This window comes from Monopterus albus, unplaced genomic scaffold (genome assembly GCF_001952655.1).
Source record: "Monopterus albus unplaced genomic scaffold, M_albus_1.0 scaffold458.1, whole genome shotgun sequence".
Lineage (NCBI taxonomy): Eukaryota > Metazoa > Chordata > Actinopteri > Synbranchiformes > Synbranchidae > Monopterus > Monopterus albus.
Genome location: NW_018128338.1, coordinates 194,231 through 214,351, shown reverse-complemented (window position 1 = coordinate 214,351; position 20,121 = coordinate 194,231). Strand labels below are relative to the sequence as shown.

The 20,121-nt window shown below is 41.2% G+C and overlaps 3 protein-coding genes across 7 annotated transcripts in view; 1 reads left to right on the top strand and 2 right to left on the bottom strand.

Annotated features, from left to right (window-relative positions):
• Positions 1-2,399: 2,399 nt before the first annotated feature.
• Positions 2,400-5,540, bottom strand: LOC109952415 (tumor necrosis factor ligand superfamily member 14-like). 2 transcript variants are annotated; one of them, XM_020587485.1, is made up of 8 exons: positions 5,450-5,540; positions 5,227-5,336; positions 4,752-5,019; positions 3,960-4,028; positions 3,821-3,857; positions 3,450-3,521; positions 3,110-3,347; positions 2,400-2,954 (listed from the first exon to the last, which is right to left on the bottom strand). In XM_020587485.1, exons 3-8 carry the CDS (start codon positions 4,947-4,949, stop codon positions 2,765-2,767), a joined length of 804 nt encoding a protein of 267 aa, XP_020443141.1. In that variant the 5' UTR covers positions 4,950-5,019; positions 5,227-5,336; positions 5,450-5,540; the 3' UTR covers positions 2,400-2,764. The 2 variants fall into 2 exon arrangements, with proteins under 2 accessions (XP_020443141.1, XP_020443140.1); XM_020587484.1 differs by having other exon boundaries at positions 5,247-5,336.
• Positions 5,541-9,020: 3,480 nt separating this feature from the next.
• tmed1b (transmembrane p24 trafficking protein 1b) lies at positions 9,021-13,712 on the top strand. The gene is made up of 5 exons (XM_020587475.1): positions 9,021-9,309; positions 10,540-10,637; positions 10,746-10,935; positions 12,385-12,552; positions 12,699-13,712. Exons 1-5 carry the CDS (start codon positions 9,058-9,060, stop codon positions 12,747-12,749), a joined length of 759 nt encoding a protein of 252 aa, XP_020443131.1. The 5' UTR covers positions 9,021-9,057; the 3' UTR covers positions 12,750-13,712.
• Positions 13,713-14,114: 402 nt separating this feature from the next.
• Positions 14,115-20,121, bottom strand: part of LOC109952406 (dynamin-2-like) — a 19,880-nt gene continuing 13,873 nt past the window's right edge. The window contains exons 14-20 of one of the 4 annotated variants that reach the window (XM_020587474.1): positions 19,115-19,225; positions 18,818-18,927; positions 18,616-18,727; positions 18,153-18,320; positions 17,760-17,986; positions 15,941-16,189; positions 14,115-15,705 (exon numbers count right to left, since the gene is read on the bottom strand). In XM_020587474.1, coding sequence (XP_020443130.1) covers positions 15,639-15,705; positions 15,941-16,189; positions 17,760-17,986; positions 18,153-18,320; positions 18,616-18,727; positions 18,818-18,927; positions 19,115-19,225 — 1,044 coding nt within the window. In that variant the 3' untranslated portion in view covers positions 14,115-15,638. Of the gene's footprint in view, positions 15,709-15,940; positions 16,190-17,759; positions 17,987-18,152; positions 18,321-18,615; positions 18,728-18,817; positions 18,928-19,114; positions 19,226-20,121 lie in introns of all 4 variants that reach the window. The other 3 variants (XM_020587472.1, XM_020587473.1, XM_020587470.1) reach the window with 3 other exon arrangements.

Genomic DNA, 20,121 nt, shown 5'->3' with positions numbered 1-20,121 from the left:
GCGGGGTGACATGCCATGTCCCCAAGGCTAGGCCCCGTGTCCAGAGATCGCGTCGTCGGGGCCCCTGCCTTCGCCTGCTGCCCAATCCACTGTGCACCGGCCCCTTACGGGTCCTCCTGCAGGTGGTGGGCCTACGGGAGGAGTCCCCACGTTGCTCGTTCGGGCTAAGCCCGGCCGGGCCCAGTGAGGGGAGGCCCGGCCACCAGGCTCTTGCATTCGAGCCCCAACCCTGGGCCTGGCTCCAGGGTGGGGCCCCCGGCTGCGCCATGCCGGGCGACGTCACGGTCCTTGATTTCAATCTATTCATAAAGGGCTTTTGAACCGCTTTTAGTCTGACCCATCACCCAGGACCTGTTTGCCTTGGGAGACCCTACCAGGGACATATAGCCCCCGACAACATAGCTCCTAGGATCACTTGGGTACTCAAACCCCTCCACCACAATAAGGTGGCGGTTCAAGGAGGGGGTTGCATGTTGTGTGCTTGTGTATGTGTTTTAATGTGCATGCAGGGGACAAACAATACACTCACACAGTACAACTAGAACTCAAACACTTCACTGTGAAGCTTGAAATATCACGTGTAAAAGTACTCAATATGCAAAATGCCCATTTGACTGTATGTGTTATGTAAATTATCTATTGCTTATTAGTACTGAAGAGCTGCCAGTGTGTGGGATAGATTTAACAATTATACATAGATCAGCCAAAACATTATGACCACCTGCCTAATACAGTTTACATATGAGTCAATGTGGCAGTTGGTCAGCACTCGTGTCACTCTGCAGCTCACGATGCATCTTCTGTGAATCCATTTGCTTCCATGGCTCTACTGACAGGACGAGCACAGATGTGTCGACCGTTCTGTGAAAAAAAGGAGTGAAACCTGTGGTCGTAGGGACAAGTTAGACAAATTCACCAGCCTTCCCACTCTAGATGTGATATCACCACTATAGCTGCTGACTCTTTCTCTTCATAGAGGCCAATGTACAGAATTTCTCAATTTCAGCCATTTTAACAAAGATTCCAGCAAATGAAATCTTTTGGAAGGAATGAATGAAATTTGAGTTTATTCTCCAGTAGATCAACCTCATCATCGGTGATCTTTGGGTGTCCATGACCCTGTCACTGGTTCACTGTGTGTCCTACCTACCTGTTGGTAGGTATTGACCACTGCAGACCAGGAACACACAACAAGACCTGTAGTCTGGGTGACGCTCTGACCAAGTTGTCAGCCATCAGTTTGGCCCTGGTCAAAGTCACTCAGATCCTTAAACCTGTCTGTTTTTCCTGCTTCCAACACATCAACTTCAAGGACTGAATGTTCACTTGATGCCTAATGTACCCCACACACTGACAGGCGCCACTGTAATGAGATAATGTTTTTCACTTCACTTGTGAGTGGTCATAATGTTATGGCTGATTGGTGTAGACTGTTACCTTGGTTTCAAGGTAACTAAAGACTTCAGTTGTCAAAAAAATGTAATCTAATAGGCTGATCTGTAATGGAGTAGAAGAATGAAGTGGTATGAAATGGAAACAACTAAGTAAAATGCTTCAAAATTGTACTTAAGTAGAACTGTTGTGTCAGTAAATATTACAAGAGATGAACAAAAACTGGAGGTGGTTTTTTATGCGCAAAGATTTCATGTCAGAGTTGCAAGTGTATTATATTGTTTGTGGGTTTGTTTCACTTTGATGCTTATCTCCATCTCTGAGCAGGAAATGACCCAAATATTTCAGCAGCATCTGAGGCCAGTTGTTTCCCTTACTTGCTTAAAACAGGCTTGGTGTATTTGGTTACCTGTCTATCTATCTGTCTACATGGTTTCCCCTTTCTGCGTTAATACACTTTGATTCTTGTATATTTTTTCCACTCTAGTTCCCTTACAGTATCCCTCACTGGCTACTGAACTCTCCTATACTTAACACTTTTGTACCTCTGCTTGCCCTTTTCCATTTGACACTGGTGCAATGTTTGTGAAACTTTCCCCTGTATACTGTGAGAAGAGCTGAGTCAGCCACACCAGGCTCAGCTCTTTCTTACTCTCACCCCCTTCATCATCTCCTCAGTGCATGCTTACTCAACCACATCCTGCTTTTCACACACACAAACACACCGTCTTGCCGGGGTTTCTGTTTGTTGTTTATCAAAAAATCTGTAACCAACATTTTTGGTTTGTCTCAGTGTGCTTCAAGTATCCAACAGTCTTATGTGTGTCTGCAAGATTGCAGAAAATAATCTGTTTGATGCCTCATTTTCCCATTGACTATTTATTAAAAATCTTTTTCTTTCATTGATCTTATTGAAAACTGATGACAATATATTTTTAATTCATAAGAAACTGTATTTTATTCACATAACAAAATATGTAACAAATAATGAAGTACAACGGTAAAATCTGAATATCAGATACTTTATGATTTCACAACAGTTTGTTTTTTTCATAAGTGATTTCAACACGGGGCGGCATGGCGGTGCAGTGGTTAGCACACTTGTGTCACAGCTTTGTATCTGTGTGGAGTTTGTATCGTCTTCTTGTGCCCGCATTGCTTTCCTTAGGTACTCCGACTTCCTCCCACAGTTCACAGACATACAGGATAAGATACGTGGTGACCTGTAGGCCTGTATAGTTTGGCGACCTGTCCAATACCTGTACCCTACCTCTTGCCATCAAGCACGGTATATATTAGATTATGTATTGTATATATTAGATATATAAAATATAACACAACATAAAAGACATAGAACGTGTTCACAAAGTTTCTATGGAAAAATCATAAAAGCCCCCATGAAATTGTCAACAGACCCTGGACGTATCTTCTGTATATTTTCTAATGTGACAAAAATTTTATCACCACTCTGCAGGTGGAAAATCCCAGCCAGGAAACTGTTCCACAAATCCTCTGCCCCCGAACCCTTCTGGCTTGGGGGTTTTGGGGTCCAGCAGCGGAAACTAGTGAAAAAAAAAAAAGATTTCACAAGAAGAGAAGTTACAAAGCAAAATCACTGTCATGATGGTATCACTAGTGAAGCTCCAGACAGGTTGCACATACGTAAGCACAGGTGCAACCACAGAGGAAGGAAGTAAGGAGTGCTACAGTGACGAACCTTTTTGATTTCATGAGTTCTATGGAATGGCCATAGGCGCTTGTGTTTTTCATGACTTTGTGCTGGATAAGCAAACACTCATCTGCAGTGTTTAATTGCACTTTGGAGTAGAGGTAGTAGTAACCCTCCTTCTCAACTAACAGTCGGCCTGTGTCATAGCGCATGTTGTGGGTGATGGCTTCGCCGCCTTCATTTACCCACAGCACCACATTGCTCTCTCCTACTGGTTTGTTGGCACCTGCGGTAAAGGGGAAAAAGAGAGAATAGAGTTGTTTATAAAAGCAAGTTGGATTCAATTATTTGGGATATAATTAGGTTAGAGTAATGAGAGGGCTCTAACCCATCAGGTGAGCAAAGGGCCTCTGTTGGATCTGGTCCAGATGGTGTTGCACAACAGGAATCTCATTGGACTCTGTTCAAGGAAGCAGGATCAGATCAATTAGTCACACAACCAATCAATCAATATAAAAATCCACATTTAAATTTACATGCGAGATTTTACATGTTTTGAACTCTGAAGTTCTGGGGAAACAAAGGTGCAACTGTAACCTGCAATGATGCAATGAATCTTATTTACATCTTATCTCTTGTACTTAAATCATCTTAACTGAAGGCTGCTTCATTCATCATGTCTGTGACTTCCTTCCCAGAGACACCTGATGTATACAGAACATGAAACATAACAAACTTCAATAATCGATACTAACTCACCACCTCGAGGTCCCACTTGACTCATTAAGACCCCGCCCTGAAACAGAAATAGAGTTAAAATTAAAAACTCCAATGCACATCAGACCCTGAGATAGTGACCCAGTACCCAGAAATATGAGTACTGTCCACCCATGCCTACCTGTTGACCAGATGCACTGGGGTTGGACAGGTTCTGACAGAGTGGATGCAGCCTACAGAGGGAAATAACCTGCAGGGAGAAAAAAGAAAGTGAGAGACAACGAATGAACACATGAGCGTTAAAATCTATCAGTTTGCAAGCAAACTGTCAAAAGTTCATGAGTGTCTAAGAAAAGGAAACTCGTGGAGACTGGTAGAAATGTACACGAAGAAGTGTGTGAAAACATCCACACATACTAGATAAAAGCACCTTTTTGAACAATCAAAACCAATTAAATTTGTGGTGTCAAACAAACTGCTGTTTTTATTTGTTCAGATATGGTAATACAGATATTTGAATGCAAATAAAAACAAAATAACTGTTATTTTACATAAGAGTTTTCACACCTTCAGCCAATTGTTGTTGAGATGAAGGTTAATGATCATTACAGTAGCTGGTGAAACCGTATTCTTCTGTCATCACTATAAAAACTTTAGTTTTTATAAACAGTCACTAAAGGCTTGTAATTTTTAACAGTAGTGATGATTGCATAACATAATAGAGGCATGTGTAATAAACAGCATCATGAAACAGTCTAAAAAGTGAAGTTGTATTGTAGGTTTGGACTTGAGAGAGAAAGCAAAGGGAAGTAGAACTAGACAATCTCACGTTAGTCATTACTGACCTGAACATAAATGGCAATGTATAAAACGATTCGGCTGTTATCTATGATGTAAAGTAACAGGGGAATTCCAGAGCAAAGGAATTTCCACGCACTCCAAGCACACGGTCACATGCAGGCATCACCCTCACCTCTGTTTTTTTGTAGAGTTTGTAGATGAAACAGCCCTCGACGATCAGTCCAAACACAACCAGTCCCACCAGCGGGAGGAAAAACCTTTGGCCTCCTCTCATCCACCTCTGTTTCTTCTCGCTGGGCATGGAGACATGAGTGGCCTGGCTGTCCACCACAAACACCTGGGGGCAGGTGCCCACACCGCCCTCTGCCATCCCACCAGATCACACGCCACCTGGGATGTTAAGCACTAAAGGTGTTGCCTGAAGTGCTGACAGAGATAGTCTGGTGTTGGAGAGACAAAACAGAGAAACAGCAAAGTGAAACAGAGACCAACATCAGGAGGTTGACTTACATTGCTTACTGTAAGTATTATCAGTGCAATCAGCTTCTGGGAAACAATGATTTCAACATACCCTGAATACAGCAAGCACACACTGAAAGCCAATCATGGCAGGTCAAGCTAATTAAAAAGAAATCACCTATTCTTACATTATGTTCAAGACTTTCACCTTGGATTTAGACGTATACCAGATGTTCCTCCACGGCTCAGTCAACCATCCAGCAGCACAGTGTGGTTCTCATACACTTCTCTGAAGCTCCTTGAAGATATTGAATGGCAAATATGTCCTTAAACACCATTTAAAAATAAACGCAACATTAAAAACATTTTATGATATACTACTCTCTATTTTAAATTCTATAGGTGTCTCACCAGAGAAGAGAAAATCCTCTGTCTAGACCAGATTTCAGTCCTCCCCTCACTTCTTGTGTTCACTCGCCTGCTGTCAACTATCAGCAATATTGCTCTTCAAACCAGCTTATGTAAATGAGGAAATGAAGATGACATGGGGAAGAGGCAAGAGAGTGAGAGAGCCTGAGTAGCTGAGTGTGCGTGTGTGGGACACTCCCTATGACTACTGAATATAATTATTGTCCCTTCGCTGACATTTTTTTCTTTTCCTTTAGTTTCTCACTCTTTATGTCTCATGTTCTGTTGAACACATGGTTTGGTTTCTCACTGCCAGCACTTTTTTTGTCAGTTTCTGAGAAACGTCACTTGTTCTTGCTGAGCTGTATGCATTTGGGGATATTTTCAGTCTTTTTGAACCATACAGCTTGACACTGAGCAGTAGAAATGGTTGTGGAGGCTGAGTTGGGGGGCCAAGCTGTTAAACTCACAGCTGAATTGACCGCGATACCCACTGCTACAACCACAGCCCTGCAGCATTACAGCAGGTGTATATACTGTTGGTCAGAGTGCAGTTCATCTGGTTTTATGCTGCACTCTCACCTACAGTATATACACCTGATGTTTCAAGCATTTTATTCTGAGGAACTGGAGGTGGCTATCACAGCTAACTGAAGAGGACTAATGTGTTCCTCACTCAAGTGTAAGACCCAGTGTCAAGGTTTTCCTCCCATATTTATTGACACTGCTTTGATCACAAGTTGCTTCACTTTGATTTTTCTTTTCACCAGAGATTTATCAATACGTGTTTCCTGTTGTAGGGCACAGCACGTTTTGCCTGCCTTGTTAAGCTTGCAACATTCTATCAGTTTACAGAAATTCTACCTTAAGCCATGTGTGGCCAGCTGAGCAGAAGTGCAGAAATATAGGCAGGTTTTGTGGGTTATACAAATTTCTTTCTTCCTCTTTTTTCTATTTCATCATGAATCTGTACACCAAATATTCAGAGAAAATTTCTTCTCTTTATCAAATTGTTTTTCATATGCGCTGTATTGATTTGCAGGTCTTTTTGTCATTTTATTGCAGTTGAAATGTGTGAAATGTAATGAAGATCAGATAAAGAATCTAACTTAAGGTGATTCATTGCTTGTTCTCGATGAAACTTGTGGCCATTTGAACCCAGTCAGCATTTTTTTAATTTACTTGTAGGAAGGAACAGTTTGAAATGACAGACTGCAAATGTTAAAACCACACAACATACACCCTGACTTCCTTGCAACCCACACACATTAAACTGTTGCTTCAAACACATGCACACACGCATAAACACAAATGTGCACGGTGTTGAGTGAAGATAAAGAGGAGGGAGGACAGACGGAAGTCTACAGTTACGATGGGTCAGAATGAGGTTGCTGCTTGTTAAATAGTTAGACAAACCCAAAACCACAGTCGATAATATATTGCTGTAAAAGATTTAGAAATGGAAAATGATAAATCACTATAATACACTGTGACTCTCCCCCTCCCCAACCCTTTATATTTTATATGTTTATGTTTTTCTTTACATTTCATCATATTTTCAAAGCATTGCTTATTTCCTATTTTTGCCATACAACTTTTCCCATGTTGCTCTCAGTTCCCATATTGCAGACATCCCTAACATTTCTCTCCATCTCTCTTAAAAATCACCTTTCCTATTTTTTATTGCATATTTATATAATAATCAGAATGATTTGTCTGTATGTCTGAGACAAAGATTTTTTTTTTGCCTGTGAGTGTCTAACACTAGTATGAAAGGGACAGACTGGAGAAACAAAGACTAAATAAGGATAAAAGGAGTGTGTCACAAACTGTGTTCGATGCAGCTTTTTAAATGCTATTTGTCACAGTGAGTCATGGTTACTGTAATGTCAATAGTAGCACCAGTGCTTTTCCGATTATGACACGTCAAAATGCCTGCTGTGCAAAAGGTCCACTGGGTGTCTATTACAGAAAAAACTGTGAATAAATGGACAAGGTAAGAATGATTTCATATAGTGTGCTAAAACCTGAGATTTATAAATAGGCTAACTCAGTCTGAAGTCATGTCGTACAATTAAACCACACTGTGGTTTTAGTGACGTTTTTGACACAGCTGCGACTAATGCATTTAATGATGGTGAATATTCAGGTGTCAGCAGCCAAACAGTGACAGTAACAGTGAATACTGTTGGTGCTTGCTAATTAGCCTTTATAAAACAAGCCTAGCCATTATTATTTTCCATAGTTGTGACTGCAATAAGGGTTCTGTCAGAAAATGAAAGTACTGTACAATTACCTTGGGATTTTTAAAATTATTTTTAATATCTTATTTGACATGTGCAGCTGTGCTATCAGTGATTTGTGTTTATCTGATACCAGCCTTTCAGGACAGGTTATGGTTTGCAGAGGGTAGCACAAGCTGTTCATGGGGTAGCTACGGCTCTCGTCCATTTCAGGTTTTATAAACATGTTCAAATGAAAGGTTTACTCCACCCTGGAAAGAACACTTTCTAAAAACTGTCACACACTGACAAATCTAGATTACCGGTCAAGAACAACAAATGGCCTGGGGTCTGATATCATTTGGATGAACATAATTTCATCAGTCACACCTTTATTGGAGATTTGCACTACTTAAATATCAACTGACAGATCCTTCATCCTCCACCTTGTGCTTCATGGAGAGGAGCCCTATATAAACGTCTAGTTTTAAGACCTTTATTGTTTTAGCCTGAGTGAGTTGTCTGGCCATGTACAGTCAAAAGAGATGATTTCTTACTAGCAACTGGGTAATAAAGCCTTTATTTACAATGTTCACATTTGATGACTGGGACAGGGGAACATGGAGCGGCACAGCGGCATGGTGGTTAGCACTGTTGCCCCACAGCAACAAGTTCTGGGTTTGAGCCAGGGCCGACTGGGTGCCTTTCTGTGTGGAGTTTGCATGTTCTCCCTGGGTCTGTGTGGGTTCTATTCGGCTTTCTCCAACAGCCCAAAGACATGCAGCTTAGGTTGACTGGAGACTCTAAATTGCCTGTAGGAGTGTGTGTAGTTGTCTGTCTCGTCTTGTGATAGACTGGCGACCTGTCCAGGGTGTACCCTGCCTCTTGCCCAATGTCAGATGGGATTGTCTTCAGGGGCCCTATTCTAGATTAAGTATTTTGGATAAACCAGAAAACGTTTGGCATTCTTGCTTCAAAATCACTTATGCGGTTAATTCATTATCCAGTAATTGACAATTAATTTGCTGACTATCCACTAATCAGTTATTCAACTAGCCAAATAATTTCAGTTGGTTTCTAGGTGTCTGGGGAAATAAAGAAAGCGCTGTGGGGACCAGCAATATGTTTTTGTCCCAATGCCCTTTAGCTCGGTCACGTATGCGTTTAGTTTTACTGTTGTTCGTAGCTGTCAGTACAGTACATACTCCATAACAGGTTGTAACAACGAACTCGCCGGGTAATGAAACACTAACTGGTTGAAGACCTCAGCCCTGCAGTGATTGGAGGAGAACTGCTACTCTTCCTCTTCTGATTGGTCCTCAGCTGTGTCCTCGTTGGCGGGTCTCCGTCCAATCACAAAATATCGCGAAGTTCTACTGCGGAAGAAAGATGCGAAGGAGATGGCTGAATTTAGATAGCCCTGTGTTTGGGATTATCTCCATCATGGACGTTCTCCGGAGGAAAGAGGGGAGTAGGGCACGGCTGCTTGTCCTCACAGTAGTATTTGGGTGGTGTTTAAGTTCTGTGGGCTGTTTTGCACAGAGCAAAGACAGCGAGTTCACCTTTTTGCTGCCAGCCGGATCTTCCGAGTGCTTCTTTCAGACAGCAGTCAAAAATGGTACGATGGAGGTGGAGTATCAGGTAACTGTGTGTGGTCTGCACACAAAATCACTCACTGAGTTCACAGTTATCTGTTAGAGGATGTAGGGCTGGGTTGTCGGTGCGGCTAACAGTTATTAGCTGTGATTCCTGTAGCTAGCTGACATCTGAGCCTGCATGACATCAACTGCAGCTGTAAGCACATGGCAGCTCATACCCAGCCTTTACCTTTACACTGTGAGAGTTAACATGAAAAGTGAGGAAACTGTCAAATAGCTATGTAGGTGTAGCTAGGTCACGTTTTCCAGATACAGTGCAAAAATGGTAAAATAGGCTACATAAGGCCATAAACATCCTGGTAGCCTCTGGTCATCCAGCAAGTTCTTGTCCTTGTTTGCAAGACTTAGAGGACCAGGAGGGAAAACCATCTGTTGTCTCAGGTTTATTCATACTCTCTTTCAGAAGCTTTGAGGATCATGAACAGAATCTTAAAGTCAGTAACTAATGTGGATGTAGAGGATCCTTAAATCTTTATTAAAATGAAATTAGTCACGATAGCTCTGAGTACTCAGTAAAATATCCAGTCTGGGGCTGAAACTCAGTTATTTTCATTATTCATGCATCCAGGTATTTTCCACTTGAAGCATTTGGCCTGCAAAATATCAGAAAATGTGAAAATACTGATTGTAATTTTCCAAACACATTCAAATGGCTTTTATGTCCAATTATGAATTTACTACTACAGGGGAGTTAGAAAATTGGCAAGCGTTCACATTAAAGGCATTAGAACTAGTGGATTGTGTTTACTTAAATAGCTGCTGGTTCATTTAGTGACAGACCTCTTCAGCTCTACTACTGTCAAACATGTGTAACACCATTTAAATGTCTCTTAAAACGCTTATTTACACAGGCACATGACTCATAATAAAAGTTATACTATTCAGCACTGTGTTTGTTTAGTGGGAGTTTCTAAGAGGTACATTATAAACAATTAAGCTCTCTTGAAACGCCTTGGGGCGTTCTCGTGACCTAGATACATGTCATATAAATATAATATGCACGGTATGATGGTTGTTACATGTCATACCTCGTCAATCTACACATATTTCCAGTCTATACCTCAAGTGTATCTAATTAGATATAATAAAAGAAACAGAACAACAAAGAAATGTGTTTTATATTGTGGTTCATTGTGAGCCTGTTGTTCAGTACGTATGTGCTCTGGTGTGTGTGTGTGTGTGTGTGTGTGTGTGTGTGTGTTTGTTTATTCAGGTGATAGCAGGTGCTGATATGGATGTAGACTTCACCATCCTCTCACCAGAGGGCATCTGGCTGATCTACGAGTCTCGACGCTCTGATGGACTCCATGTGTCAGTGCAGCCTAACATTGACCTCAGCTCTTAATCATAGTTCATAATTCTGACTCAGCATTGTTGGACCTACCTGTCTGACTTAGACTGTACTTCCTGCTCTTCCAGGGTGGAGTCTACAGTGGAGGGAGACTATCAGATCTGCTTTGACAACAGCTTCAGCCGCTTCTCAGAGAAGGTGGTGTTCTTTGAGATCATCATTGAGGGTCAAGGAGGAGATGTGGGTGGAGATGATGAGTGGGCGGGTTTAGGCGAGCCTGATGGAAGCCTGCTGGAGTACAAGCTGGAGGACATCAAGGTGAGATGCATGGCTTGGGTTTAGATTTTTATTCTGAAGGGAAATCCAGTTCATTATCAGCTGACCTCTAGTTAAATCCCTGTTGCTAACAGAAATGCTCAAATATCTTCTGAACACCCAGGTGAGACATTTAGCATGTTTTTATTAAACACTTTTTTTTCAGAATTAGATCTGTCCTTGCTCTTGTAGAATTCAATACCCTTAATTATACTGTACCTTGAAAACAACAAGCTGGATAATGGTTTACTTTCTTTGTCCATTAACTGTTAAGCTGCTTTAATAATTTGTCAATTTAAAGGATAACGCTGGCATTATTTTATATTTTTATCATAAACAAATCCCATGAAAGGACAAAATCAAAAATGAACTGATTCTAGGGTGCACCCTGATGGCTAAATGGTCACAATCAACACTCCATATACCCAAACAGTCTGTACGGGATGTCGGCGGTTGGACTCGAACTTCTGAAATTTGTCATAGGTCGCCTTGTCTGTCTGCTTCTCTGTGACACACTTAAGAAAATAAAAGCAAAAAAATGCTACATTTACTTTTTATGCTATGAAACTGCGTTGAGTGCACAAAAGGAAGGAACTGGTTGTTAAAATTGGTATTAAAAAAAAGTATGGGAACCTGTATTGAAAATTTTGGATTGATGCCCAGCCTATCTGTGCCAGAGCTCCATCATTATTCAAAGACCACTGAAAACACAGCAGTGAGCCACCAGGTGACACTTCCTCATAATGATGAAAACACATAGTCATTTATTTGAAGCCCGTCCCATTGAGGTGACTGTCCTGCTGCTGTACATATTCACTAGAGCACCAACTGTGTATTAATCTGCAGCTGAAAATAGTCCCCAACAGATGCACTGTTAACTCCGGTTTGAGTAATGTTTGTTAAAAACTACAGTTCCCAGCTGTTTTATTACATCATTTGGTATTTTTTTTCAAAGCCATTTTATTTTGTCGTTAATTAGGGGGAAAAAAGTTGAGCTCAGACCTGAGAGCCGCAGACAGTCAGGGGAAGTGGAAACGTATTGAAAGACCAACGCACTGTTGGTTTTGATGTTCTCATGGTTTGTGCTGGCAATATGGAAAAGGTAGAACAAGGTCAGCCACTAATATGTGCCCACTACAAAACTCCTAACTGGCACCATTGGCTGGAAACATTAGCTGCTCTTCTAACAAACCAAACCACAGTGATGGTTGCAACGAGCGTCATGGTTTGACACAGAATCAAAACCAGCATAGAAAATAATTGAATTGTCTTGAAACAGGTAAGGTGTAGCTGTCAGCCATTGGCATCTAGTGTTATCAGGGGCCTCAACTGAGGATGTGTAATGAATACTTAAAAACTCTTGTCATGTTGAGACCATCTTGTCCATTGAGTCATTTTGTTTTTCTCACTTTATCACTTCTCTGTCATTGCAACCATCCCGTATTTCCTCAGGAGTCCATGGACTCACTGTACAGACGCTTGGAGCGCAGCCGGCAGATGCAGACGGTGTTGCGGGCCTTTGAAGCACGGGACCGAAACCTCCTGGAAGATAACCTTTGGAGGGTCTCATTCTGGTCTTGTGCTAGCATGCTGGTGATGCTATGTGTGGCCCTCACCCAGGTAAACAGACCACGGACACACCACAGAGTACAACACCGTAACTTACCTGCTAAAGGATTGGGGTAATCACATTTCTGAGGGTTTACAAGCTGTTTGAATGACAGTAGCCAACATGCTGCTCCAACTGTTTATTCCTCCATTGCCAGGTCTACACTGTCCGTAAACTGTTTGATGATAAGCGGAGGGTCTGCACATAGAACATCGTGCTGCATTTCCAGACAAGCTGTGAAGGAGGACAATCCCCACACGAGATGTTTAGCTGGTTACCTGTTCAAATTATGTTCCAATTTTAATTTCATACATTGTTTTATATCGGTTTGTAAGCAATAATTAAATATTAGAAGGGTAACCAGATAATGAAGAGTCAGGGAAAATTGAAGCTGGTCATTAGTGCCTTTAATGTCAAAGTGTACCTCAAATCAATGAGGAAATACATTTTTAGACAGAAGAACAAAAGTGTAGTCTAACTGCTGTCCTATATTTTGAAACTGGTTTGAGGTTCATGGATTTTTTTATTTTTTTGCTAAAGCTGAAATGACCCTAATAAAAGTTAAAGGTTGGTTATACAACACAGAACTGTTTGCTGGTTTACAAAGGATAACAGTGTGCAATATGGGTAATGATAGATTTGTTCCTGATGGTGTAAGATCCTGCCATTAGAATGGGGATTTGTCAGTGTCTGTCCTTTGAGCCTTTTGGACAGGTAATGTCGAGATGTTACTGATTTCTTGTCATGTGCCAGTACAACTCCATGTATTTCTTCCAGTAGTTTTGCTATTTCTTCCCCCCTTGGTTCTACTCGGTCAGCCATTGAATGTTTTTGTTAATTAACAGTGGACCTTTTTATATATTCTACAAAATAATCAGGTTTTTGTGGGAGTCACTGATATTAATTTTTTGTTTTCCTGAATTGGTTGGTGACAGAGCTGCCAATTTCATAATATTTGTAAATATGTCATGTGGTGATTAGAATAGTCACTGAAAACAATAAAGCAAACTCTCTACCACAAAGACTTGTCTTAAAAACATGATTTTTGCAGATGTAGCGCCCCCTAATGTCTGACCTGAACAAAAACTGTGGTCAAATACCAAGTCATTTAAAGAATGAATTAACTGCATTTGATGCTATGATAATACAAATACATGTCAAATTTAAACATTGCTACATTGAGGCTTTTTTGATTTACTATGTAAATTGATCAATGTGGGTACCAACTTATTTTATAGTTCATGGCATCCACAAATAGTTGTTTTACACATACTGTCTAGCAATACAAGAAAAAAAAAAGATGTTGGTGTATAAATAATGATTAATACAATATACCATTTGTGTGTGTGTGTGGACTATATTTTTTTGTCCACCTATTTGCATCTACATAGTGTTTCTTAGTCTTTAATTCAGTACATACAGATTTAAAAGTATTTCAGTTGTATTTAGAGGCAAAGAGAGTGATATACATTGTATATTAAAAACTAAAAACACTGTGCTAGCCTAAAACTTACCTCAGTGTATAGAGATTACAAGTATTTTGTACAATTTCATTTATTTGGAGTGATGTAGTTTTTTCATTGTGGACTAAGACAACCCCAACATTTGACTACAACTACCCTCAAAATGTATGTCCATTATTTTTGCATCATTCTCCTCCTTCAATGTCAAACAATAAAGCATCAACAGATTCTAAAGTTTACACAGGAAACAGCTTTAGAGAAGAGAAACTGGCACGGCACCAGGCAGAGCAGATTCTTCCAGCATCTGCTGGCTGAGTCACTGAGGGGTTACAGAGTTAGTGGGAAACATACAGCACGTGTTCCCTTCACCAGTGGCTGGGACGGGAAGGAGGTCGCCTGTGTGAGAAGACCACAATAAGACTTCTAGTAAGTTTTTGACAACATAGATCAGTAGCGCACAGCTGACGGCCAGAGCGGAGGAGGAAAAGATCAGCAGAAACATTTGCTGATTCCCATGCAGCTCAACCGGCCCACGAACAATATGCAACGCTATTGTTACTATGTTGCCACTGACAACCACAGTTACCATGGCGACCTATAGCTCCATCATACAGTAAGGAAGGAAGGTCATGCAAGGCTGCATACAGAAAAGCAAAAACTTCTGGAGACGGTTTTGACCTGGACTCTGTTGTGACAGGAAGCATGTACTGCATGTTCAGTTTGTGAAAACAGCACTTTGCATGAATGATAAAACAAGACAAACCTGAGAAAGAAATGAAGCAAAGCATGTCTAACAACAGAAAGAACCAACAGCCACCATGCCTTCTTTTTTCTGTTCTTTTATTCAATCTATTGCTTTCTACACCTTCTGAAAGAGAGGCCCTTGTTCTTACATGATCTTTGTTTTCATTATGGCTTGTGACGATAGTGATTTATGAAGGAATTAGAAAATCATCTTTGCCAAGGCACTTCTTTTCTCACTGAGGATGAGCAGTTGTGGGAGGAAACTGTCAGAGGACGCATGGATGTGCAAGGTCAGTCTTACCTCATTACTGTATTATTGTCAGTAACACACCAGAAGACATCCAGCTGCTGCAGTGTCTCCCCCCAACCTTCTTCCTCCTATGTCTCATGGTTAATTGGTCCATAGAAGAGAAGTACTAATGCCTAACTGTACTTGAAAATCCTTGCAACACAATAATTGGCAAAAAAAATGTTGAAGCACTCAAATTCCACTGGTCAGTCTAAACTTTAATAAGCTCATCTGAAGGTTGACTGAATTGACCAAAACTGAGGAGGAAAAGGACTTTATCAAAAAGTGCTTTTTACTTAATGAGGTGCTTAGTGTGTAAGATTACTGACAAAACATTAGCAGATATACAACTCCTTAGCGTTATATAAAAAGTTGAATCATAAATTGTTTTGAGGCACATTTCATTTCAAATGAAACAAGCAAAATCTAAGGTGACAAGTCAATAAAACCATCCCTTTTATAATGCTGAAAGCAGACAAGTTCATAAAGTCAAAAGTACATACATAATGCTTCTGAAATGCACAGACTGACACAGCATCCGATTCCCAGTTACAGTAGGACAAAGTGTAAACAAGAAGAAAACGTGCTTGCGAATGCGTTTCTAGTCAAGCAGGGAGGGCTCTGAAGGACGTATGATAGTGGGCCGGTTGGGAGCAGCCGGGGGTCTTCTGCTGCAGGAAGAGAGGAGGGACAGAGAGAGAGAGGATGGGAGGTATTGAGGGGAGAGAGAAACATGCAAGGCAAGATATCATCAGATATTCATGCACCAATGAATCCCAAACCACCAAAAGACAGAACATAAAGCACAGTCCTTCAGCAGCAGCTCAGTCCACTTTCACATCAACTTCCCACCAATATCAAAGCCACAAAAGAGTATATGTGTGTGTACATGCACGGTTTTACCTGGGAATCCCCGGCGGCAGCGCAGGAGGCACCCGGGCCGGCCTTGATGGAATAAGAGGCACGCCTCCAGAATTGGGATCGGCTGCGTACGCTGTTTGGCCTGGCGGGGGTCGAGAGGGCACGGGTGGTACTCCGAAAGCTGGAGAGGTGCTGAGGGGTGGTGGAGGACCGGGGGTCGGCCCCCTCACTGCTGGGGGTCGACTGGGAGGGGGCACGAATGCTGAGGCAGGGCGAGATGCTGGTGGAGGGCTGAAACACAAGAACCCAACACTTCTGAGTAAAAAGTTACAGTGGTGTGAAAAAGTATTTGCCCCCTTACTGATTTCTTATCTTTTTGCATGTTTGTCACACTGTAATGTTTCAGATCATCAAACAAATTTAAATATTAGTCAAAGATAACACAAGTAAACACATCATGCAGTTTTTAAATGAAGGTTTTTATTATTAAGGGAAAACAAAATCCAAAACTACAAAGCTCTGTGTGAATAAGTGTTTGCCCCCTAAACCTAATAACTGGTTGGGCCACCCTTAGCAGCAACAACTGCAATCAAGCGTTTTCGATAACTTGCCATGAGTCTGCCACAGCGCTGTGGAGGAATTTTGGCCCACTCATCTTTGCAGAATTGTTGTAAGCCAGCCACATTGGAGGGTTTTCGGGCATGAACTGCCTTTTTAAGGTCATGCCACACCATCTCAATTGGATTCAGGTCAGGACTTTGACTAGGCCACTCCAAAGTCTTCATTTTGTTTTTCCTTCAGCCATTCAGAAGTGGACTTGCTGGTGTGCTTTGGATCATTGTCCTGCTGCAGAACCCAAGTTCGCTTCAGCTTGAGGTCAAACGGATGGCCGGACATTCTCCTCCAGGATATTTTGGTACACAGCAGAATTCATGGTTCCACTTATCACAGCATGTCTTCCAGGGCCTGAAGCAGCAAAACAGCCCCAGACCATCACACTACCACCACCATATTTTACTGTTGGTATGATGTTCTTTTTCTGAAATGCGGTGTTACTTTTACGCCACACATACAGAGTTAAGTTATGTTTTGACAGGGGGGGGAAACACTTATTCACACAGGGCTTTGTAGTTTTGGATTTTGTTTTCCCTTAATAATAAAAACCTTCATTTAAAAACTGCATGATGTGTTTACTTGTGTTATCGTTGACTAATATTTAAATTTGTTTGATGATCTGAAACATTACAGTGTGACAAACATGCAAAAAGATAAGAAATCAGTAAGGGGGCAAATACTTTTTCACACCACTGTATTTGAAAATGAGATGTCCACTAAATCCTGTTCAACATTATAGAGTTTTCATTTTCCTTAAAGAAGCTTAATAAATGTTTTGGATTATAAGATGCACCATTTCTGATACTAATATCTGCAGAAAAATCATCCTTCAAAGCTTAAGGATTCTATGAGTATACTAAAGCAATTTAAGAAATATGAGTCAAAACAAAGAAATAATGAGCAGTCGAGTAGTTGGAAAACTTACCACTAGTGGATGCCTATTAGATATATTTTGAATAATAAAGCCAGTGTTTAGCAGTGAGCATCAGGCACTTTTGCACTAATAGTAATTATACAGTATATTCCATTTATAGGCTTAAGTGTCTAATTTAATGCTCTACTGGTATTGTAGTTAAACACAATAGTAATAACTTTCCTATTGTTTGGCCACTAAATCATTTTTTATGACATAGACATAACAACAAAAGAGAACCATGAAAGCACCATGACATCTCCAATATTTCAGACCCACCTATCTGAGCCTTTACACCGTCCATCCCTGCAACACTTTTTTCAGGGCAGTTACCTTGGGTCCTTGGCTATCCAGGTGTCATCTACTGGTGGAGGCACCGGCGTAGAAATGGTGGTGGTGCTGATGTCTCCAATGATCACCAGGGCCTCTTTCAGCGCGTGGTACATCCTCAGCATCTCATCTCTCCTCTGAGCCTGTTCTGCCGACTCCTCCATCAAACTGCCCTGGTCCCCGGCCGAGTACAGGTAGGCCAGCAGCTCGGAGTGAATAAAGTCCTTCGCCTGGAAACGAGAGAGCAAAGATATACAGTAGAATAGCAGAAGAGAGTGGCACATGTTACTGATGAGTGACTTTTCAACTCATTTTTCATTTATACGCTCTCGATCTGAGAACCCTTGAAGTTGAGTATAACTACAGAAAACAAGACAGGTGAAGCAGATAACACACGCTGTTGATCATGAGGTGCATGATGGTTTTGGGCATGAGGTCTCTGATGGACTTGTTGACGATGCCAATATAGGAGTCCACGAGGTTGCGGATGGTCTCCACCTGCCGTTCCAGCTGAGGGTCCATGGACAGGGTGTCAGTAGGATTCATCGCATCGTCGTTCTCAGGCTGGAGGAGACGAGACAAAAGAGATGATAAAGCAGATACAGAAGCAGAGATGTAGAAACAGTTTCCATCAGCTGCATCTCTACTGGCAGTGGTAACGCTCCAGGCTTAAAAATTAATTAAACTAGTCGTACCCAAATATATGCAAACAGTCGACAAAGCTGATTGGCAAACATTTACATTATGTATCTTTAAATATCCTTAGGCTACATTTCAAGAAACAACGAGACCCTTTATAAATACTATTTGCTAATGATTTAGTCTGAAAATGTTCAAAAAAAAAAAACCTCCTGTGCACCTGATCTTTCTCTGGGTAAACACCAGCTCTCAGGAACGAAGCCTTCCAACTGTCGACATCCTCCTGACTGTCACATGCCAGCTCAATCTGTCGCAGGTCTTTATACACATTCCTGCGATGCAAACATGTACAGTCATCAACCAAAAGATTAAAATGGATGAACACTATACACACTGTTTAGAGGCTCATAGAAGATTCACACCTCTGCTCAGTGTTGAAGATGGCAAAGACATGTTTGCTGGACATGAAGCCTTTCTCCACATCTCTCAGCTTCAGGTTGTCCAGAGGTAGCATGTACTTCTTCTCCTTCTCCTGATCAAAGTGATGTAGTGATAAATATTAACCATCAACTCTGTCACGACTACAGTCAGTCTTACAATAGTAACACTAAATCTGCTGAATGTCTTTGGAAAATAAAAGCAAATGTCCTCTAACTATTTCCATACAGAAAAGGAGAGCAAATATTTTTGTGTGTTTACTAAACCATAAGGAGTCTCACCTCTTCATCTTTGTACCAGGAGAGAGACTCGGCAGTCAGGACAAACCAGTAGTCCTTGGATCCTCCCTTCATGATACTGATGTTGATGGTGAGCCAGCCTCTGCGGATCACCTGCACACCAGAGTCCAACAGATGACTAAACTGCACTCGCCACAAGACGGGTAATGTAGATACACTGCAAGTACGTAGAATACTAAAAACCTATGAAAGGCCCCAAAATTTATTGTACATATTCAAAGAAGTGATGCAGTAAACACAACAGCCATGCAAGTGTAATAGTATTCATCATAAAAAATGAAGATCACAGTGCAGCCAGATCATCCCCTACAGTACTTATTGAAATAACACACCACAAACAGAGAGAGAGTAAAAACAAGTGATGAAAAATCACCTTCTCTGCATCCGCCTCTCTGCCAGACTGACGGGCAAGAAAGGGAACAGACATACAGGGACACTAAGTGGACCAATGCAATACCCCAGTCTGGGTGGCACAGTATAACCATGAATGTATGGCAGAGTTGGAGTCAGCCTCACAGGGGCTTTGTTCAAAATGGCAGCATGGATAACCAGATATCCAACATATGATCAAAACTGGGATAAAATGCATAGCTGGCATACAGCACACATAATGTATGTGCACCTTCAACTTGAGTCATTACGTAGTTATGTACTCCACAACAGACATCTGTATAACTGTTGACAGAACACCTGCTAATAAGGTTTGACCATTACGGACCTGATGGAGGACATTACAAGTGCTATGGATGAGAGGAAATACACGATAGGAATATTTATTGACCTAAAAAAAAGCATTTGACACAATCAATCATGAGTTATTAATGGATAAGTTAGAAAAATATGGGATCAGAGGAATGGTTCTGAAATGGATTAGAAGTTATTTGACACAGAGGCGTCAATTTGTGAAGTTGGGTGAATACCAATCGAGTGAGCTGGATATTGTATGTGGAGTGCCTCAGGGTTCTGTTTTGGGACCTAAATTATTTATA